Source organism: Phaenicophaeus curvirostris, chromosome 2, assembly GCF_032191515.1.
Source record: "Phaenicophaeus curvirostris isolate KB17595 chromosome 2, BPBGC_Pcur_1.0, whole genome shotgun sequence".
NCBI classification, from domain to species: Eukaryota; Metazoa; Chordata; class Aves; order Cuculiformes; family Cuculidae; genus Phaenicophaeus; species Phaenicophaeus curvirostris.
The window spans coordinates 74,518,832-74,546,506 of NC_091393.1; the positions used below are offsets into that span (position 1 = coordinate 74,518,832).

At 43.1% G+C, this 27,675-nt stretch overlaps 1 protein-coding gene across 3 annotated transcripts; it reads right to left on the reverse strand.

The window, feature by feature from the left end:
• Positions 1-14,702: 14,702 nt before the first annotated feature.
• On the reverse strand, positions 14,703-27,632 carry SULT6B1 (sulfotransferase family 6B member 1). Of its 3 annotated transcripts, none has more exons than XM_069852507.1 (8): positions 26,880-27,632; positions 26,209-26,292; positions 18,765-18,877; positions 18,425-18,514; positions 17,406-17,532; positions 16,637-16,731; positions 16,221-16,377; positions 14,703-15,267 (listed from the first exon to the last, which is right to left on the reverse strand). In XM_069852507.1, exons 1-8 carry the CDS (start codon positions 26,959-26,961, stop codon positions 15,137-15,139), a joined length of 879 nt encoding a protein of 292 aa, XP_069708608.1. In that variant the 5' UTR covers positions 26,962-27,632; the 3' UTR covers positions 14,703-15,136. The 3 variants fall into 3 exon arrangements, with proteins under 3 accessions (XP_069708608.1, XP_069708609.1, XP_069708607.1); XM_069852508.1 differs by having other exon boundaries at positions 26,209-26,314; positions 26,880-26,957; XM_069852506.1 differs by lacking the exon at positions 26,880-27,632 and having other exon boundaries at positions 26,209-26,862.
• Between the last annotated feature and the right edge of the window lie 43 nt (positions 27,633-27,675).

A 27,675-nucleotide genomic window follows, 5' to 3' on the forward strand; every position in this document is an offset into this window, starting at 1 on the left:
ATATTTTGGATTAGCATGTAACATACTGCCTACTTCCTCAGCTGTGGGCTCATAAGCAGCGATCTGCTCCTGTTCAGAGAAGCCACGTGACAGAGCTATAAGGAGAGCCCATGAATGAGCAGCTCAACTGAGGACAGTCCCTGATTTTAAAACCTCTGGCAGCATGCAGTATGGTGGCTTTTCCACAAAAGGCTGGCAGAGGGTGAACGTGTCCTCAATATAGGTTCAACAGACAGAAGTGTTACAGCCTTCTTGGATCAGGAACACAGCCTGACAAAGTCACAAGGCCAGCAACTTAACAAAGGCCCGCTGGTGGTTCTTTGGCTCTTCATGTGAGGGTACCTTTAAAAAAACCAAAACACCTCCTCTTACTTTTATAGGTCATTGTGAACTGCCTAGAAATACTGGACTTCAATACAAATCCCTAATCTTCTAATTACTCCGCAGATTTAGGAAGAAAAATATTCCAAATTCAGCTTCCTACACCTTTCCACTGTACAACAAAGAGGCATCACTCTTCTTGAAGGGTGAAGGTCTCATCTGAGGGTCAAGTCATGTAGTGCACTCATGTAGAGGACACAACCACCAACTTCACCTTGCTCAGCATAGTTCATACAGGGAAACAACTCTGAATTTGACAGCCTTCTAGTGGTAGCCCTGTACTGCATCATCTTCAAATTACAGTCCACACTGGAGGTAAACAGAGGGGAGGAGGGCAAGGACTGACCCTGCAATCAAAATTAAGGTTGCAGCCTGTCATTAGCACTCTCAAGAGTTCATTATATCCCACACAATCCACAGAAAAATATATACATGCATTCTCTATTCTGTTACATATATTTGCAAATGCATAACCAAAACACTTTCCAGTGTTTACCATTTCACATTGTGTCAGAAGGCAGAAGTACTTGACAAAGCACTGTGAGGTACATAAAAGTTTTTTGTACTGGTCAATAAATATATAAAAATAAACACTGGAGTTCAGTTACACTTCATTCCAAAAGTTCACCAAGGCTTTTAAACTGCTCCAGCAAATGAACTGTTCTTGGGATCTTTTTCTTGCCCAAACAAAAAAAATTAAATACCACCCAAACATCATTCTATAGCAATGTTTTGTAATCCTTGACTTTTGGCAGTGCACATGAAGCCTGTGTCAAAACTACATTTGAGCCCAGAGCAAAAGCTGACACATTAAGCCACAAGAACAGCAAATATTTTTACAAGCTCACAAAGCAACTGCATAAGCAATCTGAAGAGAAGAACCACCTGTACTTGACTTAAGGAAGGACAACTAGGATTATATAAGCTATATAAACAAATGCAACTGTATATGAACTGTTTCACTACTATGTATCATCTGATCTTTATCACAGTAAACTGTTAGGGGTTAGACTGAAACTTTTATCAGGAAGAATGCTCGCCAGCAGGTCTTGTAAATCCCTCAAAACCTAGACTAACCTGATTCCAGGTGTAGCCCTGTAGGGGCAACTCCTGTATTTCTGAAGGACAGCAAAAAGAAAAGATACCTTCTGAAGATAAATAACAGAACCATGAACATTCGGTCTCACGCAGTATTAGATGTCATTCAAAAGGGCAATTTCTTCATTAGATCAGGCAATAGTTTTACCCTAAATTTCAGCCTAAAATGTACTGTACTTTGTGTCTTTGCTACACAAATCAGCAGAAGTCAAACTTATTTTCTGAGCAGCTAACACACAGGTGACAGCATAGAGCATAAATTTTTGCTTTGCACTGTGGCATGTATGTTAAGTATAAAAAAACATCACTGGACGTGGATCTTGGCATCTCATGCAGCAGGGCTGAGAAAAAATGTCTTAGAATAATCCAGCTGAAGAAAGAGGAAAGAAGGAAGTCTTTGCGTCTTCTTAGTTATGTTGTAGTTTCACTTAGACAGCTGAGAAGGCAGAGGATAGCTGTTGTGCCAAGCTCCGTGGGGTAGATGGCACCCCTCAGCCTTTGAACCTGGGGATTTTTTCCCCTTCCACCCACACTCATTAATGTTCCATGATGCTCCTTGTGAAAGATGCTTGCAAGATAATATGTATTTATATATAAAACCATCTCTGTATTTATCAGGTAAGAAAAACTATCAGCCTGCACTGGCAGAGTGGCTCTTGACAAACTGGGGCCCAAATCCGAATCCTAACTACAAACATGCTTTGTTAGAATGAGCATGGTTAAAAGTCTGTGTTTACATTTTTCAGCTGGTCGTATTATCTAAAACAGGACTAATCCCAGATACAAATATACCCACATTTTAAGGAATTCAGTGTTTGGACTCCTCCTAATTAGAGATCCAGGGTGTTACAATTCAGGTAACACTAAATCACAGGCAGAACATACTTTTAAAAACTAATGGTATAACTTTGTTTTGATAGGTCAGCAATGCCTTGTATGCAGACAATATTTTGCTGAAATATTATGAGAAACAAGAGGAATTCCTTCAAAACAAGCCTGTGGCCTTCACCCTGCTGTAGGCAGCCATCCCTGGACAAAAAGCAGCAGTGACCACTTCCATCCTGATCCCATCAGAACAGCTTGAGCTCTCCAAGATTAAAGAGCCCAGAGCAAAGGTGAGAAAGAAAAAAAGGCAGTATCAGCTTTAAAGTTGTCTCTGCAACAATCTCCTGCAGAACTTTGGGGTTAACCCACCCTAGAACCACTCAGTTATCCAGAGGGAATATTTTTTAATTATTTCAGATAAAGCAGAGTGGTGGATGAAGGGTGAGTGAGATCATGACTAATGGATTTAACCCAAAAAGAGTCTCAATATAAAAATACTCTTATAATGCAAGGAGAACTCTCATGTGGTCTATGGAGGACCTTAAACTAAGCTTGTTCTCACAATGTTTTTCTGAATAGGGATTGATTTAAACAAGTGCTTTCTCTTAAAGCAGGGTCTTAAGTAGTAGAGAAATCAATAGAAGCATTTACCAGGTAAAGGTAGAAATCAGTTATTTTTAATTCAAAATAAACACTGGGCAAACTAGGTTCAGAGTACATGCTTCTACACAAGCCATATTAAGATTTGTAGTGGAAAGTTGTGCAATATAATTCACTAAATCTTAGCAAAATCTTTCAACACCAGTATAAATCCTAAAATCCCCTTATAACTAAAATGTTGACAAATTTCATTAGCAGCAATATAAAAAAAAACCCACAGTAAGCTCAGAGCTGGAAATAGACTGTTATTTAGCTGGTCAGTAAACATTAACTGCAGCAGCTTCAGCTTTTGTTTAGGGAGTAGTAGAACCAATAACAAAAGCTTACAAGAGAAATAATCCGGTACAAATTGTTTCCTCAATGTACTTTTGTATAAAAACAGCAGTAACTACATACAGAAGCCTTTAATACATACCGTCTTGAAACAACATGCAACTTACGGTGAGAGGAAGTCTTCTGCAGCATAAAGAAATTGGTTATGAAGGTCCTATATTCTTAACTCACAGCCACAAACTCACTACCTCCACCCACCTCTCATTTAGTCCTCCTACCTCTTCCACTTCTTCATCTCACTGCTCCCTTCTGCATCCCTTCTGAAGTAGGTGGTTCATGATAATTAACAAATCTCTGACACCTGCAGGTAGCAGCATTAAGCTCACCTCCACCACCAGGCCTTCCCTAGAGGACCAGAGGCAAATAGGGCTTGTGTTGTTGAACATATTCCCTAGAAAGAATAGTGGGAATAAAAAAGAACTTCAGGAGGTGAGAACTGGGATGCTGATGCTCCTAGGGCTATTGCATACCAAGATTTCCATGTAATGCTGGCACATCTTGAAGCTCTTTAATCTCTTCCCTCCAGAGGAGCTGCAGACGCAGTACAGGCTAGAAATGATGCTGTCTTCTGGTTTGAGCTAAAGTAGATTCAAGTTTCTAACTTCAGCTAGCCTCATCTGAGTAACTTCATTTTCTGAAAGTTAACTACATGTTTTTCAGACAATGTTTATCTCTAGAAGTGATAACACAGGACATTGGTGTGCAGAAAAGCCATTGCTTACACTTAGTCAAGTTGGTGAAATACTGTAAGTGAAAGGAGAGGAAAAGGGTTGCACCTGCAAGGAGGGGCAGCCAGGACAGGTGATCTCAATCTGACTAACAGAGTATTTCGTCCCATATACACCACACTCAGGCTAAAACTCAGGAATCACAAGGGTTGCTCTATTTTCTTCAATGGCTGATGTCCAGTGAGGACCTTGTCTGTCTCTCTGCCCCAGTCCTGGATCCACATGTTCCTGAATGCAGTTCCTGAGTTCAGTTCCCTCCTGCCACTGAGTCCAGCCTAGGACCAGCTTGCTCTGCTGCAACATCTGTTGTGATGCAGTCACTGGGAGCAGTGGGGGGACAGTAATTTCCTACATTTTGGGGTTTGTGTGGGTTTTTTTCTTATCAATAGTATTTTTTATTATTATTGTTATTACATTAAAGATGTTTTAGTTTCCAGCTGACATGTCTTTTTTTTTTTCCTCTCATTTCCTTTTCCTTGCAGGATTGAGCAAGGATGGGAATTGGGACCACTACAACCGCTCATGTTATACTGCCAATTAGACTGGGCAGGGGCTAAACTGTGACACACTATAAACTAGATTTTACCAACCTCATAGAATAGTTAGGGTTGGAAGGGACCTTAAAGGTCATCTTGTTCCAACCACCCTGCCATAGGCAGGGACATCTCACTAGTTCAGGTTACCCAAGGCCCCATCTAACCTGGCCTTGAACACCTCCAGGGATGGGGCAGCCACAGCTTCCCTGGGAAACCTGTTCCAGTGTCTCACCACTCTCCTGGTTAAGAAATTCTTCCTAATGTCTAGTCTGAATCTGCCCCCCTCCAGTTTATGACCATTCCCCCTCGTCCCATCACTATAAGCCTTTAGGAATAGTCCCTCTCCAGCTTTCTTGTAGGCCCCTTTCAGTTACTGGAAGGTCTCTATAAGATCTTCTTGCAGCCTTCTCTTCTCCAGGCTGAACAAGCCCAACTCTCTCAGCTTGTCCTCATATGGAAATTGCTCCAGTGCCCTGATCATCTTTGTAGCCCTCCTCTGGACTTGTTCCAACAGTTCTATATCCTTCTTACGCTGAGGATTCCAGAACTGGACACAGTACTCCAGATGAGGTCTCACAAGAGAGGAACAGGGGGGCAGAATCGCTTCCCTCGACCTGCTGGCCACGCTTCCTTTGATACAGCCCAGGATATGGTTGGCCTTATGGCCTGTGAGCAAACACCGCCAGCTCATTTTGAGCTTCTTATTGACCAGCACCCCCAAGTCCTTCTCTTCAGGGCAGCTCTCAATCATGTCATCCCCCATCGTGTAATGAAATTGGGGATTGCCCCGACCCAGGTGTAGGATCTTGCACTTGGCCTTGTTGAACTTCATGAGGATCTCACAGCCCGACTTCTCCAGACTGTCCAGGTCCCTCTGGATGACATCCCACTCTTCTGGTGTGGCAACTGCACCACTCAGCTTGGTGTCATCTGCAAACTTGCTGAGGGTGCATTCAATCTTGCTGTCAATGTCATTGATAAAGATATTAAACAGCACCAAGTCCCAGTATGGACCCATGAGGGGCACACTTGTCACAGATCTCCATCTGGACTTTGAGCCATTGACAACTACTCTCTGAATACGAACATCCAACCAGTTTCTTATCCACCAAACCATTCACCCATCAAATCCATATCTTTCTAATTTAGAGAAAAGGAAGTTGTGGGAGACCGTGTCAAATGATTTACAGAAGTCTAGATAGATCACATCCGTCAGTTTACCCGTGTCCACTGCTGCAGTTACCCCATCACAGAAAGCCACTAAGTTAGTCATACAGGATTTGCCCCTGGTGAAGCCCTCCTGGCTGCCATTAATCACCTCCATGTCCTCCGTGTGCTTTAGCATAGCTTCTAGGAGGTTCTGTTCCATGATCTTCTCAGGCACAGTGGTGAGGCTGGCAGGTTGGTAGTTCTCAGGTTCGTCTTTTCTACCCTTTTCAAAAATGGGCACAATGTCACCCTTCTTCCAGTCACCAGGGACTTCTGATTGCCATGACTTTTCAAATATCATGGAGAGTGGCTTGGCAACCACATCTGCCAATTCCCTCAGGATTCTGGGATGCATCTAAATTTCTTCTCCTTCTAGGCACCAGTGCCAAGGTGCCACCAAACGCAAAACACTTCTTTCCCTGTGTTTTTTGTGCTGTCTTAGGTGTGTCCATGCTGACATTGAACTGCTGGGACAAGGCAGCAGTAAAGCCGTACAGCGCTGTCACACACATGCCAGAACAGGTATCTTCAGACACGGGTTAGGATGCAGCACAGGCAAGTCACACAGGAGGACAGTTGGACAAAAAAAGTACAAATAGAAAAATGGGTTGTACAGAATTTTTAGCAACCCTCAGCTACCTTTTCCCATTTATCTGTCAGAGATTTCTCTTTTTCAAACTGCTCCAGCCTTTCTGCTTTCCCATTTATTTACCTGCAGTCCTTTTGCTTGTCCTGAGAGACAGGGAGGGGATGGAGGCAGACAGGGTACTGCTCTCGTATCCAGTGAGGATAGGACAGACAAGATGAGGAATTTGCTCAGATAAATGTTACACTAAGGGCAGAAATTTCCATTTGACCTGGGGATTATACTGTTTTCATGCCCATATGACCATGTATTTTTGTTCTCCAATGTCTAAACCTGCCAGAATCAGCAGATGGACATTCACCAACCTCCCTGAGGACTTCACATGCCTGCCTGAAGTGTATTCATAGGATTGTTCTCCGCACCAGGCACAGCAGCAGCTATTTCCATTCAAGAAATAAAGCACAATGCAGAGTTCAGCAATTAATGTACTATTGCAGAATACAAGAGACCAGTAACTTCCCTCTTCTCAAGCTTCAGTCCCTCACTTCCCATCTCAATGCCATGTACATTGGTCAAGTCAGTGTTATGTTCCTTCTGCCTTGCACAATTAATTTTGATTGTTTTAAGTTAAGTGCAATAGCTTCAGCAGGAGAGTGGCTGAAGCCCCCATACATCACAGGAACTTACAACTTGGCACTTCCATTCTGTTTCTGGAGACACAGGTTTGACCCCTCCAGCTGCAGAAGAATTGAACATAGGGATATGATCCAACCAGAAGGTGGTCCCATAGAGACAAAAACAGGTCACTGGCATCATCACTCTGGTTAAACAAGCAGAAAGGGCCAGTCCCTGCTGCATTTTTGTTTTGTGGGGTTAGAGGAAACAGGGAATAGAAGGAATCAATTTCTGACCTGCACAAAGGATCCGCCTGAAGGAACGCAAGACAATTTTTTTAAGAGAAACCAGTGTAAAGAACAAATGAGAAATCTAGTACATTCCTTGTATCCTGTAACCACTGACAGTACCTAGATGCTGATGGCTTCATTCCCAGGACTATTGCCTTGAGGTAAGAACTGATGAAATTATGTACAACTAAAGAGATTTTACTGTCCCTCAGGATTTTCCATGTATTTCAGCATCTCTCTCTTGCAGTAGTGCAAAAATATATTGGGCTTTTTGTTTTTACTCTGCACAGAGAAATGGGTTGTTGCAATGCAAACACCAATCTGACATTGACAGGGCAAGATCATGCCATGTTTTGCTGAAGGGCATTTTGAAAGGTCTTTCCCAGTGCCAGACCCTCAGCAACCCAACCGTGTTCCCATGGCTCAAAACAAGAGCACAATGTGAATTCCCTCCTGCTTCCCAGTAGAAAAGGAGCTGGAGCATTTTCCAGTACACATGGGAGAGCACTTAAGAGGTCAAAACATCCCCACTGGACTGATGCCAATGCCACAATAAGCAGCTGTTTCTAAGGAGAACATTTGTCCAAGAGCAGAAAGTAGCATTGTTCTTATATTTAATCTCAAGATAACATTTAGGGTCCAAAGAAGGAAAAAATAAGGGGTTTTTTCTGTAACAATCCCCACCATCCTGCTACAGTCTCCAAAGGTAAATGCAGGTCTAAATTTTCTCCCTATCCCCAAATTAGCTCCTAATTAGAGAATTAATTGTGTGACAGTTTCATGCAAACAATCTTACAGGGTAAAGAAGAATAAGTTGGCTACAAAGATGTCAAGCACATATCCTCATAAGATGGTTCACTCATATTTAAGGGGACAAAACTCTGAATTCATTTTACTGAATATATGGCAAATTATTCACATCATCATAATTAACATAATTCAAATTATAATGGATTTCTTCAAAAGGAGACTGCTGGAGTAATTACATAAGGCATTCTAAAAGGAAACAACTGAAAATTACAGATATTATTTTATGCAAATACCATAGTTGTAGTTTTCTAAAGAATTCCATTGTGAACTGAATTGTCCATTTCTAATGCTATGAATAATTGCATACTCATTTATTTCTAATAACCTATTATTTTGTGCAATTACTTTTGTCCTTCTAAATGCTACAAAGCCATTTAGAAAGACCACCCATAAGACAACTTATCAATTATCCTTATAAACCTTCGTATTGCTTTGGATTAGTTACATGCACAATTAAATGCCAAGTAATTATTATGCTCATACAAGTTAGCAAAAATCTGTGAACCCCAGCAATATTTCATTTAATTCTAAACAATTGTTTCTAAAAGGAAAGAAAATATATATAATCATCCTAGAATACAATCAAATTACATTCAGGTTTACCATTAAAAAGATTAGTGAGTGCATGTATCAATATTTAAATATGCAAATAACAGCCATTTTGCAGACCACCCCCAAAACAAACTCGTTCACTGCCTTACTCTTCTGCTGCACTGATACTGCAGCCACTCACACATGCACCCCACAGTACACCCATAAGCAGCCCCAGGTGAGACCTCTCCTTGAATCCTGTGTTCATTTCTGGGCCCCTCACCACAAGAAGGATGTTGAGGCTCTGGAGTGAGCCCAGAGAAGAGCAATGAAGCAGGTGAGGGGGCTGGAGAACAGGCCTTATGAGGAACGGCTGGGAGAGCTGGGGTTGCTTAGCCTGGAGAAGAGGAGGCTGAGAGGAGACCTCATTGCTCTCTATAATTTCTCTCTATAACTACCTGAAAGGAGGTTGTAAAGAGGAGGGAGCTGGCCTCTTCTTCCAAGTGACAGGGGACAGGACAAGAGGGAATGGCCTCAAGCTCCACCAGGGGAGTTTCAGGCTGGACATTAGGAAAAAATTGTTCACGGAAAGGGTCATTGGACACTGGCACAGGCTGCCCAGGGAGGTGGTTGATTCACCTTCCCTGGAGGTGTTTAAAAGACGGGTGGACGAGGTTCTGAGGGGCATGGTTTAGTGTTTGATAGGAATGGTTGGATTTGATGATCCAATGGGTCTTTTCCAACCTGGTGATTCTATGATTCTATGATTTACCCCCCATGATCACCTTGGGATACACTTGACATTGCATTTAGCCACTGGGCCACAATTAGGCTCAAGGCTGGCAATTTAGATTACTCAAGCCTGTTACATCCGCACCGTAAGACCTGGCTTTCCTCTGGGTCACACTGCTGAGCACCAGTGCTGCTCAGAGGGGCTGTGCTCAGGCTCTCAGCCAGCAAACAGGTCTGGGGCCCATCATGGTCCACAACAGTGGAGGAATACCCATTCTTGCTGGCACAGTCACACGGGCCAAGAGGCTACCACTGTGTCACATATACTGACTGCCATATCACCACTGCCTGTGCAGAATGAGGCAGCCCTCTGCCTGGTACCCCTGCCGCCTTTATACTAGAGAAGCCAAAGATGCCCTGGCTTCCTTAACCATAGAAAGGGCACCTGGCAGCACCCATCTTCAATCCACCACTTGCTTAAAGGTGGGTCTGGCTACACAGATAAAATGTACTGCCAGCTGGACACCCATTCACAGACACTGGCAAAGACTGTGACGGTCAGTGCACGGCTTCCATGCCTTCAGAGAGTCAAGCCCTGCACTACTTGGCCAGGCAGCTCCTACCTGCCCGCAGACAGAGATGATGGCACAGTCAAGATACCAGCCTGCAACCCCTTGCCTGACAGCATGAAAAGCCCAAGTATTTATTCTTCCATGTTCATTGAGAAAATCGGTCAATATGGGCTTTCAGTGAAAACAGAAGCAATGTAGAAAGACCGTGACAGCACCAAAAAGTGGCAAGGAGAAAACAGAGTTGGCATATGCCCTCCAGAGCCCAGGGAATAATGCACAAGCTTCTAAGTGCAAGCCAATGCACTCTCTCCATCCCACAAGGAGTCAGTCAGGGCAGCTTCCCGGGGGCAGGGAGGGCATAACTATAGCACCCCAGAGTCAACACACAAGAACTGCTTGCTATGGAGAGCCACTTGGCCTAACCATAGATCTAAACAAACCATACACGTGCTCTGACAGCCACCCTGAGGAACGCAACTTGAGAGCAGCCAATCTACAGACCAAGCAGCCCTGCTTGGGAAGTTGACAACATCCCCCATACAGTGAAGTAGGAGACATAAAGCACCCAAAGTTCAAAGCTCATGGTGCCCCGCACTCTGAATGGGGGCAGCAGAGAGAGGTTAGACATCACTGCAGATAACTGCTAGAAAGGCTTCCAAAATGCAGCATATCTGAAAACTCACCTTCCCCCTCCTCAGCAGTAGGCAGAGACAGGGATCTGGAACACAGCACCTGAGGGTATTTCTTGGGCTTTGGCATCTGCCTATCCCTTTAGCTCCCAGCAATTAGTAGGTGCTTTTGCGTCAAAGCAGCCCCTCCACAGATGACTTTCCTTGGTTCATCAGCATCCACCTCCACTGCTGTGCCACCAAAAGGCTCCATCACTATTGTACCCAAGCTAATACTGTCTTGTCTCTTCCTTTACCCTCAGTGATTTTGACTCATTTCTGGACTTCGAGCACTTTTCCTTCTGAAGCAAATGCAGGCTTTTTCTGTTACTGTTATTCTAGAGAGTCTGTCATGCCAGCTTTGTATTTACAGCAATTAGTAATGACATTTATTCTACTCCATTATGTGGTTGTCTTTCTATATTAATGCATTTTTCATCTCTTCAGTGCCCTTGGGCTTTCAGTATACAATTAATTTGTAGACAAAGCACTTGTATGGCCCTATACTGCAAACCATTCAAAATACTGGCAATGAAAAATGCAACACAAGAGAGACCTAGAGGGCCAATACTACGCCATAGAAACTTTGCAATCACCCATATATAAAATGCACTCTCCTTCTCTTGTGCTTCAGATGATTGCTTATTTAAACCAGCAGTAACAAGGGCAGAAGGCGTGGGGAGGCATAAAATGGCCTGCAAATGCAATCAAGTGCCACAGAGACATTCACATTTAATAACTGCAGAAGACTATTGTCCTGCTCACTCCTCCACCGTGAATCATAGAATCATTCAGTTGCAAAAGACTTCTGAGATCATCAAGTCTAACCATACCTGTCCATTACTAAATCATATCCCTAAGCACTTCATCTGCTTGTCTTTTAAATACCTCCAGGGATGGGGACTCAACCATATGCCCCGGGTAGCCTGTTCCAGTGCCCAATAAACCTTTCAGTGAAGAATTTTTTTCGTAATGTTTAATCTGAGCCTCCCCTGGCACAGCTTGAGGCCATTCCCTCTCATCCTATCACCTACCACTTGAGAGAAGAGACCAGCACCCACCTCACTACAGCCTCCTTTCAGATAGTTGTAGACAGTCTCCCCTCAGCCTACTTTCTCTAGGCTAAACAACTGCATTTCTCTCAGCCACTCCTCACAAGAATTGTTCTCCAGTCCGTTCACCAGCTTCACTGCTCTCCTCTGGACACACTCCAGGACCTCCATGTAGTTCTTGTAGTGAGGGGCTCAAAGCTGAACACAGTATTCAAGGTGCAGCCTCACTAGTGCAGAGTACAGGGGGATGATCATTTCCCTAGTCCTGCTGGCCACACCATTTCGGATACATGCCAGGATGCTGTTAGTCTTCCTGGCCACCTGGGCACACCGCCAGCTCATGTTCAGCCAGCTGATGATCACCACCCCCAGGTCCTTTTCCACCAGGCAGATTTCCAGCCACTCTTCACCAAGCCTGTAACTTTGCATGGGGTTGTTGTGACCCAACTGCAGTACCCAACTGCAGTACCCAACATTGAATTCTGTTCAACTTCATGCAATTTACCTGCACCCACCAATCCAGATCCAAGGAGAAAACAGGGTGGATTGTGCTGGGTGACCAGAAAAAAAACCCAGAAAATTGTAGTCAGCATACTTGCCCAAATAATGAAAAAGACCAGCCTGGTCACCTGCAGAAGTTATTCTGATCACTCTCTGTGTCTGAAGAAAAGAAATGAGGAAAACGGAAGAATATAAATGCTCCGGTTTTTGTTGTTTGTTGGGGGTTTTTTTAAATGTTTTTGGGGACATGTGGCTAATGCCTAAGATTACCTTGTGTTTCTTTTTTTCCTCTGAATGTAAATGCATTGCCTATGGAAGTATCAGATATACACAATAATGAAACTATAACTTATTTACCTGCTGGGGGAACACTAATGAGTGTTCAACTAATGAAAATTGCTTCAGTAGCTTGTAAAATGCAAACCAGCAGGGAACTCACTGGAGAACCCACAAGCATAAGTCAATAAGCTGATATTATTCATAAGTATACAAGCCTCCCAAGACATCAGTTTCCCAGCCCCTTGTAATTTCCTGACTGCTCCTGACTACCTCATGTTTTAAGCAAAGTCAAAGACTAATTTTTTATCCTCCTCTAGCCTCTAAATTTTTTGCAGGAGCCAAATGATCATACCTTTCCATTCAGATAATTACACAGCTAATACTTTGCATTATCCCATCTAAAAGTACTACAAAGTGTGATAGCAATATAGGACAATTGTATCTATGACCATAAACATCTGAATGTAAATGGTATTTTACCAGAGTCCTCTGACAATGCACTCACACACAGCACTGGTACAAGATACTCTCATTCATAATGTCGGTGTCCTCTATTTCTCTCCTTTGCATCAATCCCAGCAATACTAATACCCATAACAATCACTGTCTAGTCTCATTTTAACTTTTCCAGTGTACATTGCCAAGCTCTACCATGTGTTAAGAGTAAAACAGAAGGTGCTAATCCCCACCAAAGGGGATCATTTAGCCAAAATTCAGATCAAAGTGTTAGGATTTTAACAAAAAAGCCCATTAGAACCAAGTCCAGGCATTTGCTGTTAGGACAAGATTGTGATGACAGTATTTCATGTCCCCCTTCATTATAAATCCATTTGGCATCCTTTCTAATACCCAGCTACCCTCAGAAAAGAATTATTTGATGTTCCTGTGAATGTCATATGTGCCTTGTACTTTTACTGCACTTCTGTTGTAATTAAACATTAATTATATTTCCAATTAATGTACTGCATAATACGCTGCACAATGCTACAATATGAAATCCTCACATTTTGTAAATGAGAAAATTGAGCTCAGCTCTGTCTCCTTCGATCCCATTTTACTTTCATTATAATTCAATACCAGAATTCTTTTCCTTTTTTGTTTGGGTTATTGACACCCTGAACACACATATGGGAGCCATGTCTCACATACAAAAGATACGTTTATGCTTACCTTTTCCAAGAAGACCTCCAATTTCTCTTTTTCAGTATCATTTTAATATACTTTCCTGCCTTATGATTGTTACTGAACAGCTCATAAGGGAAATGCATATGGCAAAAGTACTAATAGAGCAACATTTACCAATTACCATAAATACCTACAACTGCTAGAAAATTGTAAGTGTGAAGTAGGCTACTCATACAGAAAAGAATGAGATCAAAACTGCAGTCAGGGAGTGAAAAAAAACTCATTTTAAAACCTGAATGATCCAAGATATTCCTTAAATGTATGTCAACAATACCATTTAAGGTTTTACTACTGAGTTCCATAATAAATAGAAAAGTATGAAAGGGAAAATATATATGAAGTATAAAATATATAAGTGGAAAATATACATCCAAAATTGCTTCCGATATGTATGATTGAATGAATATATGGCCAGTGATTTTCCACAATGAGGAGGTTTGTTGTTTTTTTTTTCTGTTAGGTTTGAATCTTGTTCAGTTTAGGTGCTGTCGACAGCTGCAATCATTGTGGGCTATTGGACTTGACCTACAATGCTACCATCCACATCCTCGCTCTGAGATCACATACACTACTGTTAGGCATAAAATAACCCAGGCAAATCCAGAAAACCCAGGCAAAGGCTCCATTTCCAGAGTTATACAAGCAGTACACTTCCTTTTCTCATGTCTAAAAAGCCTCTTCTCCCAAACAAGTCAATCAGATGGTTACTAACCCCACTGCCTCGATACTAGAAAGAAGTGACTTCCCCCCATTCCTGCCTAGGCAGGAGGTCCTCCATGTGCTTCCTCCACATACAAAACAGGGCAGGTGCTTAGGTGACCCAACAATCACAAGGACAAAGCCTGGTGTTCTCAACATACGTTTCCAATTTCTCCCATGGGTAACCCTGTGTTGAGGTTAAGCAACAAAGCAAGCCACCACCAGGAGGGGAACTCCAGCCTCCCTGAACAAGTTCTGTCCAAGGCAATTCTTTCAATTGCTCGGGATGTGATCTCAGACTAACAAAGGAAAGTTATTATTGCAAAATGAGGGAGAAAATTTCAACCAGAGTTCCTTTGATTTTTTCACACGTTTATCAGCACACAGAAAATGGCAAAAGACAATTACAAGACCTTATGAAATTTCACTTTGCATTATGTCATTAAAAATACACATGAATACTATGAACTTAGAAATTAAGAATCAAAATGACACTTGGTGGATTGTTCTAAAAAATGTCAGGAAAATCAGTTTCAACATACTTAATACATTTCCAGTGATTTCAGCAGGCTTAACTACTGCGTATATATTCCATACAGGATTCAACCAGGTAACATGAAATCATAGCTAATGAACAGTGTTAAAAAACACACCATTTAAGAGACTACAGTGAAGCCAATGATAGTAACTGCACCAGCAAGGACTGCTTGTGTAAGTTACAACAGCAGAAACAGGTTTGCAAATTGCCTGGATTTTCAAAATTTTTAAATCAGATATTGCCCTGGTCTATGTTTTATTTCATAAAAGTGAATGAAAAGCAGCCTGAGATTTTTCTGTAAAAGAAATTCAGGCCTTGCAGTACACATCATATTTTAACTTCGCTCCCAACTTTGTTCCTTCTAAGCACTCTTTGAATTTGGCATCCATTTCCTGGTTCTGAGCTTCAGTGAAAAGACTTTTCCAGTCTCCAACAACACCTGGAATATAAAGAAAAATAAAACATTACCCTTGACTGGAAGGACCAAGGAGTATGATTTAAAGCAACAAACCTACCTTGTCCCTCTTATTATCATATCTCAGGATAATCCATTTTTTCTTTTCTTTTTTCTTTGTCCTGCAAGAAAAGAATCCCTGACCCAAGAATATACTCATATATTTGCCTTGTGCTTGGTGTTCTCAACAGAATGTGAATATAAAGTAAACATAGGAAGCTACTGGTCTGCCTTCATAGCTTTCAGCATGTGTCTTGTACAGCTGCAGAAGACTGTAAAAGACAACCAGCAGTTGTGAAACCAACCCAGAAAGTTCAAAGACGTGGCTTTTAACTGTAAGAGCTTTGTGTACTGCAACCAGACACTGTCAAAAGCTACAGTCTACCTTTAATCTAGATTTTGTAGAGTCCACTGTGAGGTTGTCTGAGTCTATAGCTCTAGCTTGATCCATGGCTAAAAGACACAGCTCAGTCTCTGGAGTGTCCACATTCCATGTGTTGACTGAGGTTATATAGAAAACCTAAGAAATCTGTGGAGGCACTCTGTAGACCAAGTGCCAGTCTATCCCCAGTACTCACAGAAATCAAAAGAAATCTTTTTTTGTTTTAATTGCTATTTACTGCATACCATGACTGAACATAACTACCTGTAGAGCACTTCTGCCAATAACATTACATAGGGCTTTACTGGCCCTTGTGATGAAATCAAGTGACAGCGTCCTGAAGCATAGTCAGTGTTTACTAAACTAAAAAAACCCTTCAAAATTATATATAAAGATGAACCATCTACTGATCCAAATTCCTGTCTGCCTAAGATGCAGCGCTACTAAGTTACAGTCGGACTTCATGATCTCGAAGGTCTTTTCCACTTTTCCAACCTAGGGATTCTATGATTCTATGATACTATTCACCACCCTAGCAAAATACAAACAAATTTACCTTTACGGAAAAGATTTGAGCCAACAACACCATGAGTCTCATGAGCCTTTTCCTTCACTGCCTGGAAAGTGGCGTTCTCTGCAATGCACTGGATCTCCTCTGCTGTTGGGGAGAATCCAAAGATTTCAGCTATCTGCTTTACACTGGCAGTCAGGTCCTGAAAACAATACAGTTAAAAGGAGACATGCAATACTCTTCTAAAAAAGGAGTTACCCACTTGGGATGTACATTGCCATCATCTATTAACAATATATACTTCCCCTCACAATATGCTTTCTTCATTACACTGGAGGTCAGCTTTTATATAGCCAGACTCAACTTGATTTTTCTCTTTCAGAAACCCGTGCTTACTGCTGTTAAATTCAGCAGATTTCAAGGAATGTGTTTTGCACCTCAGTACACAGCATCTGCTTTACCTCTTTCAGGTCTTCATATGTTATGACCATAATATTCTCATCTTCAATGTGTTTGTTCCAGATGACTGCACGATCAAAATAGGATCCCCAGCCGACTGTAAAGAAGAGAAAAAAAGCATCAGTGTGACCTTATTTTCTTACAGGGTACTTGTCTCCCTCTGAATGAAGAACTGGCCTCTGTTACCCATCTGTTATGTCCATGCAAACAAACGGAACAGCCTGTCCTTTCCATCCTACCATACTGTACAAAAGAATGATGGAGGCTTCCTCTGGACTTTTGTAAGTAAATGGTTTCCACACAAAAAAAGAATTTAGCTATATGCTCACCCTCTGTTACTCTATTGTCATTTAAACAACTCTTAGGAGTTAAAGCCAGACATCAGTCTACATCTAAAATCTGGGTTACTAAAGAGGTATTTGGCCTCATGTTCAGAAACAGTAAAGACAACAAATGGTCATTTCATTGATACTTTGGATCTGCAGCATTTGTTCCTTCACTAAGCGGCAGAATATTGACCCAATGCCATTGTCAAGCTGCCACGCAATTCCCTCACCCTTACTTGGAAGAGCAAAATACCCAGAAGCAAAGCATCTTTTGGATCTTCTCCCCATTCTGGTATTTAGATGCCTCCTTCATCATGACGTATGGCCATCAGTAAACTAATTATGACACAGCTGTTTTCCCACAGGCCCCATTTAATCGGGTTTAGGTTGTTTGGTTTTTTTTTTCTGTTGCTTCTTCAGCTACATTCAGTAACTATAACAATACCTTTCCCATTCATGAATTCTGAGAAGAACTCATCCCAGGAGCTGTAGCTGGGGACGTTTGGCACATTGTTGTGGAAATGGAAAAACGAAACAGCTGTATCTTTAGGGTTTTGAAACAGCACTAGTATCTGGAGTGGGAGAAATAGATCAACAATTTTACATCACTTATTTCCCTTGGCAACCAAAGTGAGCGTATAACCAAACATTCTGCAGCCAATAACATACTGGGGGCTATAAAATGTTTTATTAGTTAAGGTATGGAGAACAAATTTATAACATGACCATAATAAAGAACTTGTTACTACTTCTAAGATTTGCTTATGTCATGAAGCAAATGTAGAAAGAAGCAACTGGAAAAACTGTAATATTGTCATTGAATACTACTCCTTAGCTACCTAAGACCTGGGAAATTGTAAGGACAATTTGCCAACCTCCTGCTAGGAAAAGCTCTGTTAGACTTTCCTTCAGGAAACTGCAGCTGTTACAACTATCTCCCATTTTTCAAAGCAAGGCAATAACGTTCTTGCAATCCTAAGAGACTGTAAACCTCAGAGGCGCATAAACACTTCTGAAAACACATAATAAACATCTTTTTTTTTTCAGTTGTTATACATATTTTTCCTGTCTCATTCAGGAAAAAACACCGATGAAACACGGAAAAAATCCTCACCCTGTAACAGATTATTTCCATCATCTGTGGCACATCTCCTAAGTGCTATGTATCCACCAAGCACATACTAAAGTTTTTGCATGGAGACAGTTGATGTCCCAAAGATACTGCTGCCACATTCATTCCCAATGTGGTCACGCACGGAAAAGAAAAGCATAAAAACCTAAAGTGTGACACTGCGCCCATTTCCGAGCAGCCTCTAGATCTGTTCTTGTTTGTGTTAACTACAGCTGCTTTCCCCCAGTGCCACCCATTTGGGCGCAAGAAAAGAGTGTAGCCCCAAAATTACTCTTGCATGCTGGTACTGTCAGAGAGATGAGGCTCGTTCTTGGGAAAAGAAAAAAGCCCACCTTGGCTTTGTTCTTGAAAATTGACCTGGGGAGGTAGTCATAATTCAGATGTATTGCCAAAATCCTTGGAGATGGAATGTGCTTCATCCTCTTCAGAAACAAAAAAAGAACCATAAGTGAGAAGTAGTTTATTACATCGATGCGACAATGATCTGTGAGAGTTTCCTATGTGAAACAGTCCCTAATCAAAAGGCATTAGTCACCCAAGATTATATTTTCTCCTCTCTCAGGAGAAATAGCTTTACTTGCTGCACGACTTTGTTTTAATAACTTGCATATGGGGGTGCAGGAGAGAGAAAACAACAGACTTGAAGTGGTTCAATAGTTTCTTTTTACTAACCTGATACTTATCTGGATCTCCACATTCAATAAATGGCAGTTCTGTGCTTACAGGCTTACTCTGGATAGTGGTAAGTATCAAATCACTTAAAATGTGGATAAGCCAGTTCACACCTGCACCAAGAATTCCAGAGAACAAAATAAAAGGTATCAGAGGTTTATATAAGATCTCAGAGCCTTCTCATTATATTGCTTATTTCAGCATAATAGACAGTCATCAGATGACAAATAAGACTAAAGCTCTCAAATGATTATAAACAAAACAATGATTTTTGTTAAAAAGATCCTCAAAAGCTTCTTAACCAACATTCTTGCATCACTTATAACTGGTATGTGGAAAGCACCGTGGGCAAAACTCACTCAGCAATGTATTTAATGTAGTTTTTAATATATTCATAAAACTGTCAGTGACAAACAATATCAGGAGTTTTCCTGTCTTTTGCAGACAAACACCTGGGAAGGACCTGGACAGGAGAAGGAATGAGCAAGGAGCTTCCTCATTCTGCTGAGGCAAGCATCTGCTTCTCTCTGCTGCCCTGGGTCAGGAACGGAATGGAGTCATCTGTTCAATGTGACTATCAATGCTTGTCCTCAGTTGTGCCTGTTGCTGTCTGCATAATGTACAAGCCAGAACAACTGCTAGAAGAGCTGTTACCCACTGGACACCTGCATCCCTCACCACCCCTTGCCCTTGGGAAGGGATCTTGCAGCAAATCCTCCCCTATACCACACCCCATTTCAGCATGAGCTGCACTATGGTTCCTGCTTCCCCAAAGTTTCCGGGACTCACATTTGCTCCACTGATGCTCTGCCACCTGCCAGCAGTATAGAGCAAGGGAGCAGCATGTTCACCTTGGCCTGCAGCACCCTCCCCGTGTCGTTATGGGAGGGAGCTTGGAAGGTTTCCTATTGGGCCCATGAAGATGGAACTGCAGAGCTGTCACTGCTTCCTGCATGTTGCAGATCCCCTATGAATACAACTGCCAGAGGCGCTAACAGGGAGCACACAATGCAAACAGCTTTCATATCATGCTTTCAGTGGAAAGTTATTCCCAGAAAGGAATGATTTCCACCCTATGTTATACAAAGTGCCTCAGGATGCTTGCATGGAAGCAGCTGATACATGTCCTTTATACAGTAATGTGTATACATCATACTACGTCTTATAATACATATAATACATTATCATAGAATCACAGAATCATAGAATAACCAGGTTGGAAGAGACCCACCAGATCATCGAGTCCAACTATTCCTATCAAACACTAAACCATGCCCCTCAGCACCTCATCCACCCATCCCTTAAACACCTCCAGGGAAGGTGACTCAACCACCTCCCTGGGCAGCCTGTGCCAGTGCCCAATGACCCTTTCTGTGAAAATTTTTTTCCTAATGTCCAGCCTAAACCTCCCCTGGCAGAGCTTGAGGCCATTCCCTTTTGTCCTGTCCCCTGTCACTTGGGAGAAGAGGCCAGCACCCTCCTCTACACAACTTCGTTTCAGGTAGTTGTAGAGAGCAATGAGGTCTCCCCTCAGCCTCCTCTTCTCCAGGCTAAACAAGCCCAGCTCTCTCAGCCCCTCCTCATAAGACTTGTTCTCCAGCCCCTTCACCAGCTTTGTTGCTCTTCTCTGGACTCGTTCCAGAGCCTCAACATCCTTCTTGTGGTGAGGGGCCCAGAACTGAACACAGGATTCAAGGAGTGGTCTCACCAGTGCCGAGTCCAGGGGGAGAATAACCTCCCTGGACCTGCTGGTCACGTCGTTTCTGATACAAGCCAAGATGCCATTGGCCTTCTTGGCCACCTGGGCACACTGCTGGCTCATGTTCAGTCGCTGTCAACCAACACCCCCACGTCCCTCTCCTCCAGGCAGCTTTCCAGCCAGACTTCTCCTAGTCTGTAGCACTGCACAGGGTTGTTGCGCCCCAAGCGCAGGACCCAGCACTTGGCCTTGTTAAACCTCATGCCATTGGACTCAGCCCAGCGGTCCAGCCTGTTCAGATCCCTTTGCAGAGCCTCCCTACCCTCCAGCAGATCAACACTTCCACCCAGCTTAGCGTCGTCCGCAAACTTGCTAAGGGTGCCTTCAATGCCTTCATCCAGGTCATTGATAAAGACATTGAACAGGACTGGACCCAGCACTGAGCCCTGGGGAACCCCACTTGTCACTGGCCTCCAGCTGGAGTTAACTCCATTTACCACCACTCTCTGGGCCCGGCCATCCAACCAGTTTTCCACCCAGGAGAGCATGCGCCTGTCCAGGCCAGAGGCTGACAGTTTCCTAAGCAGAATGTTATGAGAAACTGTGTCAAAGGCTTTACTGAAGTCCAGGAAGACCACATCCACAGCCTTTCCCTCGTCCAGCAGCCGAGTCACTTTATCATAGAAGGCGATCAGGTTAGTTTGGCAAGACCTGCCGTTTGTGAACCCGTGTTGACTGGGCCTGGTCACCCGGTTCTCTTGCATGTGCTTCTTGAGAGCACTCAAGATCACCTGTTCCATGACTTTCCCTGGCACTGAGGTCAGACTGATAGGCCTGTAGTTCCCTGGGTCCTCCCTGCGACCCTTCTTGTAGATGGGCACTACATCAGCCAGCCTCCAGTCCAGTGGAACTTCCCCAGTCTTCCAGGACTGTTGGAAGGTGATGGAAAGGGGTTTGGCCAGCACATCCGCCAGCTCCTTCAATATCCTTGGATGAATCCTGTCCGGCCCCATAGACTTGTAGGCGTCTAGTCGGGCTGGCAAGGCTCTGACCACCTCCTCTTGGATCATGGGAGCTTCGTTTTGCTCCTCTAGCTCCTGGGTTTGTACACAAACGGAACAACTTTCTTTACAATTAAAGACTGAGGCAAAGAAGGCATTAAGTACCTCAGCCTTTTCCTCGTCCCCTGTCACTGTTGTTCCTTCTGCGTCCAATAGGGAGTGTATGGTCTCCCTAGTCCTCCTTTTATTATTTATAAATTTATAGAAAGATTTTTTGTTATCTTTCACAGACTTTGCCAATCTGATTTCTAGTTGAGCCTTAGCCCTTCTGACTTTTTCTCAACACAATCTCACTTCCCTCCTGTAGTCCACCCAAGAGGCCTGACCCCTCTTCCAGAGCCCATAAACATTTCTCTTCTTCTTGATATCCCTCAAGATCTCTCTGTTTAACCAAGCTGGTTTTCTCCCCTGCCGGCTTTTTTTCCGGAGCATGGGGATGGCTTTCTCCTGAGCTGCTAGGATTTCCGTTTTGAAGAGCTCCCAGCCCTTATGGGCTCCCTTGCCCTTAAGTACTGTCTCCCATGAGACTTCGCTAACCAGCCTTCTGAAGACTTCAAAGTCTGCCCTCTGGAAATTTAATGCTACTGTCCTACTAACCACCCCCTTCACCTCACCTAGAACAGAAAACGCTATCATCTCATGATCACTTAGTCCTAGGCATCCACCTACTGCCACGTCCCCTACAAGGCCTTCTCTGTTCACAAACAGCAGGTCCAGGAGGGCACCTTCCCTTGTTGGTTCATTCACCAGCTGTGCAAGGAAGTTGTGTTCCACGCACTCCAGGAACCTCCTAGACTGCTTCCTTTTTGCTCTATTGTACTTCCAGCAGGTATCAGGAAGATTGAAGTCCCCCACAAGAACAAGAGGCATTGATCTAGAGATTAACCCCAGCTGTGTATAGAAAAGCTCATCAGCTGCTTCTCCTTGGCTGGGTGGTCTGTAACAGACTCCCATCACAAAATCTACCTTCTGGTGGGCTCCTCTGATTTTAACCCACAGGCACTCAATCTCCTCATCACCACAATCCATCTCAACGGTGTCCAAGTCCTCCCTTACAAAGAGGGCTACCCCGTCTCCTCTCGTACCCTTCCTATCCCACCTGAAGAGTTTGTACCGCACCATAGCTGCACTCCAGTTATATGAGTCATCTCACCACATTTCTGTGATGGCAACGACATCATAGGCCCCTTGCCCTACGACAGCTTCCAGCTCTTCCTTCTTATTCCCCATGCTGCGTGCATTGGTGTAAATGCACTTCAGCTGAGCTGCCGAGCCTTCAGCCCTCTTAGAGGGAACAGAGTTCATTCCCAACTGCCTGGTAACTGGAGTAGCTAGCTCCAGAGTGCCCGTATCTCCCTTAGCACCCCCAGGTGTGTTCTCCCCCACTTTTTGTGTGGTGATGTACTGGTGGTCCTCACCAGCACACCCTCTCTGAATCACCAGTGCCCCACGTCCAGGCTCGTTCCTGTCTAGCCTGGTCTCAACCCCCTCCCCCTTCACATCTAGTTTAAAGCTCGATTTATGAGCTTAGCTAGGTTTTTAGCAAGGGCTTTAGCCCCCCTAGGAGACACACATGTTTCATCCTTAGCAACAAAGCCTGGGGGTGCGTGAGCCACCCCATGATCAAAGAAGCCAAAGCCCCTTTCCTCACACCAGGCTCGGAGCCAGGTATTAATCGAATTCTTCATCCTGGCTTCCCCCTCCTCTCTATTTAGCCTTGGGATGGAGCAGAATACTATTTGTGCCCCAGAGCCCTTCATCATTTTCCCAATGGCCCTGAAGTCATTCTTGATGGTTTTGGTCTTTTTGTTTAGTAGATCATCGTTACCAGTTTGGACTACTATCAGAGGATAGTAGTCTGTCTTGTGGACCAGGGAAGGAAGTTTTCTAGCTACCTCCTTCACTGATGCCCCCGGTAAGCAGCAGACCTCTCTGTGGAGCGTGTCCGGTCTGCAAATGGGTCCCTCTGTTCCTTTTAGGAGGGAGTCCCCTGCAACAATCACCCTCCTCTTCTTCTTAATGGAGGATGTTTTTATCTTTTTCTGAGGATGGTGCAGCCTAGGGAAGGATTCTAGGATGTGGGATCATCCTCATGCTCAGGGTTGGATTCCACCTGCAGCACACGGTACTTGTTCACCAGGGGGATCTGGGGTTTTGCTGTCTGGTTGAGGGGAGCAGGTTTCCTTCGTCTGGCAGGAACTTGCTGCCATTCCCCATCTCTTGTTCCCCCAACCTTGCAGTTTGCAGGTGGATGGTGTTTGGACACACCAGCTCCAGCAGGCTGCTGAGTTAGTGAGAGGGCACTACTCCACTGCTCTATACAATGTCTTATAATACATATAATACATTATGTACCACCCAATATCACATATATAAAAGACATTGTATGATGTATATCACATATATCGCTCTCCCACTTACATAAAGTCGACAGTCAAAAACTCCATGTCCCCACCTGCCCAGTATTAACTGCACGTGCACAAATACAAGTTTTATTTTAATGAAAAGCTACAGTCCATAAACCTAACATTCCTAGTCTCTAAATCCCCTATTGGCTTCCCAACTATGCAGCCCATCCCTGGGAAGTACTGCATGCTGGAACTCCATCATCCTTTATGCCTCACCTCATTAATAGTTCTCTGCATCAGAAGTTTCCTCTTCATTGTGCATACATGAGTTGGGGGGGAATCACCTATATAGTCAGATTTCACTGTAACTTAACCTTCATAATACTTACGAGTACAAGGCATGAGGAGACTATTAAAGCTTCGAGAGACAAAGCATTTGAAGGGCCTCAGTGTGAGTCCTTCATCAGGCGTGTTCACAACCATCTAAACCTGGCAAATGCCAAAGAGTTTGAGGCCTGCATGGAAAATACCTGAGAAGCTCGCAGAGGAAGCCAGACACCAGGACCCCTTGGTGTAAGAGGGAGTGAAGCCTGCAGAGAGATTTTTATTATTGCCTGGTGACTTTATGGCTTGGTGGGTCCAAGCGAGGAATCAAAGCACAAGAGGGAGCCCATCAGTTTCTGATTTCAAACTGGGACAGATAATGTTTCCTTTTCATACTCCCCTCTCTTGCCTTTCCCCCCAGCTTTGCAAACTATAGGAAATTAATACAAGATCTCCATTTTGCATTGTTTAAAAGCAAACACCGAAATGTGAGAAAATTCCAAAAGATCTACCTGCAGATTGCAGCTACGCTGCACTTCACAGACGCAGTATTTTCCCTCCTTCCTGCTTTCCCATTTCCTTCATGCAACCTCCCATAAATGCCTTTCCAGCAGTGTCTGCCAGGTAACAGGATGCTGCATTCCCTGGCAAACTGCAAGTAGCTGTGTATTCCCTCCTCTACTGAACAACTGGCAGTGGTCTTTGGTAAAATTTCCCCCTGCTGCCCTACCTCAAACTGCCTGATACTAACAGTCTGAGATCCCTTTCTTTATCTACTGGTCTGTTTCCCTGTGCAGGAGCAGTTTACCAAGTTAGCTAAACCTCAGTGGCAATCAGTACCACGACTCATGTCTGAACTCATCAAGAAATCAAAAGCCAGTGCCAAGTTATGACAATTATTTTTTAGGTCTTTATAGGGTCCAGCAGAACTCTGGACCCAAACCCAGTGGAATTACAGGCTCCTTAAAATAAACTTGCACATCTCATACTTTGTGCCAGCTCCCTCCTTTTGCATTTTCCCTCTCTTTCTCTTGGTTCATTTTGTCTCACAGCTGCTATAAATTCACCCTAAACACTATGGGTACACTTCTTAAGCCCCTAAGCGCATCTCAGTTTCTTTCCAGATCAGAACTCATCAAACAATGAGACTCACATGTTTTAAATAAGACCTTGACCTAGGACTCTCTGGTTAGAGCCCAACTTGACTGCACGCACTACCATGCTAGTGCGATGAAATCCTTCCCTGGACCTACATTTTCTCTGACAAAACCAAGCTTCCACTGCTTCAGTCTCAAAGAAGAAACATATACTTGGATAGGATTTCCTAGATTAGCAAAACCCATCCCTTCCTTCTAAGCAACCATGTCACAATTGACATTTAATAAACCTGATCAAAATCAACTTGTTGGTTGTTCGTGGGTTTTTTACTGCTCCTGTTGCACCTTTCCGCCTTTCTGCAAACCTCTGACTAAAAGATTTGCGCCTCCTGTACATCTTAGTCCATGCCATTTTGCAATAACAAAACAAAAAACAATGCTGATACTAATACCAAGAAATAGCTTATAATTTTGCAAATAAAGATGTTGTACCATGTCACTTTCTAAACCTTATAAAGTCTAACGCAGAACTTTAATGCTTTTGTAGAGTACACTACATTATGGTACTAACATGCTTTTCAGAATACAGTTTGTCATATGTAATGTACTGGCAGAATTGTCTTGACCTACTGATATATAAAAACTATGTATTTTATTCTTGCTTCTTCAGCCAAAGATATTACTGAACACTAAAACTTATTTTCCTTTCAGAAACATAAATCACATCAAAAAGCAGTGCAACAGACTGCTTAACTAAGACAAAGCAGAACAAAAGCCTGCTGCCTCTGGTTGTGGTAGAAATGTCCAGTATCCTCACACCATGCACAGTGACCATCCGTTGCTTTTCCTTCTTATTGTGTCAGCTAACTAGTTACAATACTGTAGTCTACAACAAGCAATTTATAAGGTATTCACCGCATTTGGGGTAGGACACCAGGACCACATCATCTCTTCTTGCTTCCAGGTTCTCCAGGGCTTGGAACATTTCTGCGCTGCACACTGTGACAGGGTACAGGGTTTCCTGGTAGGAGAACAGCAGGTCCTTCAAGGCAAATCCTTCAGACTTTGCCAACATTTTATTTATCTCATCAATTAAGATTTTTTTATCCTGAGCCATATTTACCACCTTTGGAGTGTGAAATTGTTAGTCTAATGCAGTAAGCACCTTTAAATAGATATTTTTAAGTGGTGGAGTAGAAATTCTTGGCATTACTTCTGCCCTCCTCCTAATCTGATAAGTTTCTTTCTCTCCTCCCTTCCCACAGTTTTGGAAATGGAAGCTGGGTTGATCCTGTCCACTTATAATCTCTGGAGCCGCAATCACTTTAGTAAGAAATCCCACTGAGAGAAAGTAGTACTTGCAAGCTCAGCCACCAGGGAAAACAGGATTGGAAAATGAATCATCCTGTAAGAATGAGCAGCAAAATATTATATCCAATCTTATGTAACATCAACAGGAAAAAAAAAAACACCTCACAAAGATTAGTCCCTAATAAAATATATCCCAAGAGGTTTTATTTTGGCAATAAAATCAGCTCCATGCTGAGTTAAGAGAAACAGAAAAGAATTAAATCAAAACTATAAACCGGAGAGAGCAGTACTGAGAGGGAAGGTATGCTGCCATCTTAAGTTCCAAATCCCCTTACGGGAGCTGGTGTGCACTACCATCTTTTTTCATGTTGTGGCAAACACTTATTCACTGATAAAATATTGAAAAGGACAAAGTCTTCAAAGTAAAGACAATAATATTTTTATTCTACAATTCAGCACTGAATCAGATGCCACTGTAAAAAAGGCATCCCATCTTACAAAGGCAGTAGGTATATATACTAGTTTTAGAGAAAGAATCGTGTAAATCCTAAAAAAAATGTTTATTTTTTTAGGTTACCCAAACATGGCTGGAAACTTACTTCATGTTCTCTGTTGACAGAGAACAACTACATCTTACAAGACAATTAAGCTTACCAATAAATCCTTACAACTAAGCAAGTGCGTATTCTTTCAGGTTACTCATCTGTGCCTGGAGATTGTCTGCATATTATATCTTGATACAAGACAGATTCATATTACAAGATAGTTAAACATACACACCAACTGCAGCAAAACTTATTAATTCTCACAACGTTAAAAGGACAACTCATAGAATCATAGAATGGTTTGGGTTGGAAGGGACCTTAAAGATCATTCGGTTCCACACCCCCTGCCACGGGCAGGGACACCTCCCACCAGCCCAGGCTGCCCAAGGTCCCCTCCAACCTGGCCTTGACCACCTGCCGGGATGGGGCAGCCACAGCTTCCCTGGGCAACCTGGGCCAGTGCCTCACCGCTCTCATGGTGAAGAAATTCTTCTTAATGTCTAATCTAAATCTTCCCCTCGCCAGT

Excerpts from the sequence above, each read along its gene's own strand:
- SULT6B1 (XM_069852506.1), bottom strand. The coding sequence starts at position 26,410 with ATGGCTCAGGATAAAAAAATCTTAATTGATGAGATAAATAAAATGTTG. Across the intron at positions 18,878-26,208 it reads GGTGTCCTACCCCAAATGCG|GTGTGAACTGGCTTATCCAC; the intron begins GTGAATACCTTA and ends TTCTTGGTGCAG. Across the intron at positions 15,268-16,220 it reads CTCAAATCTTTTCCGTAAAG|GTGTTGTTGGAGACTGGAAA; the intron begins GTAAATTTGTTT and ends TTTATATTCCAG.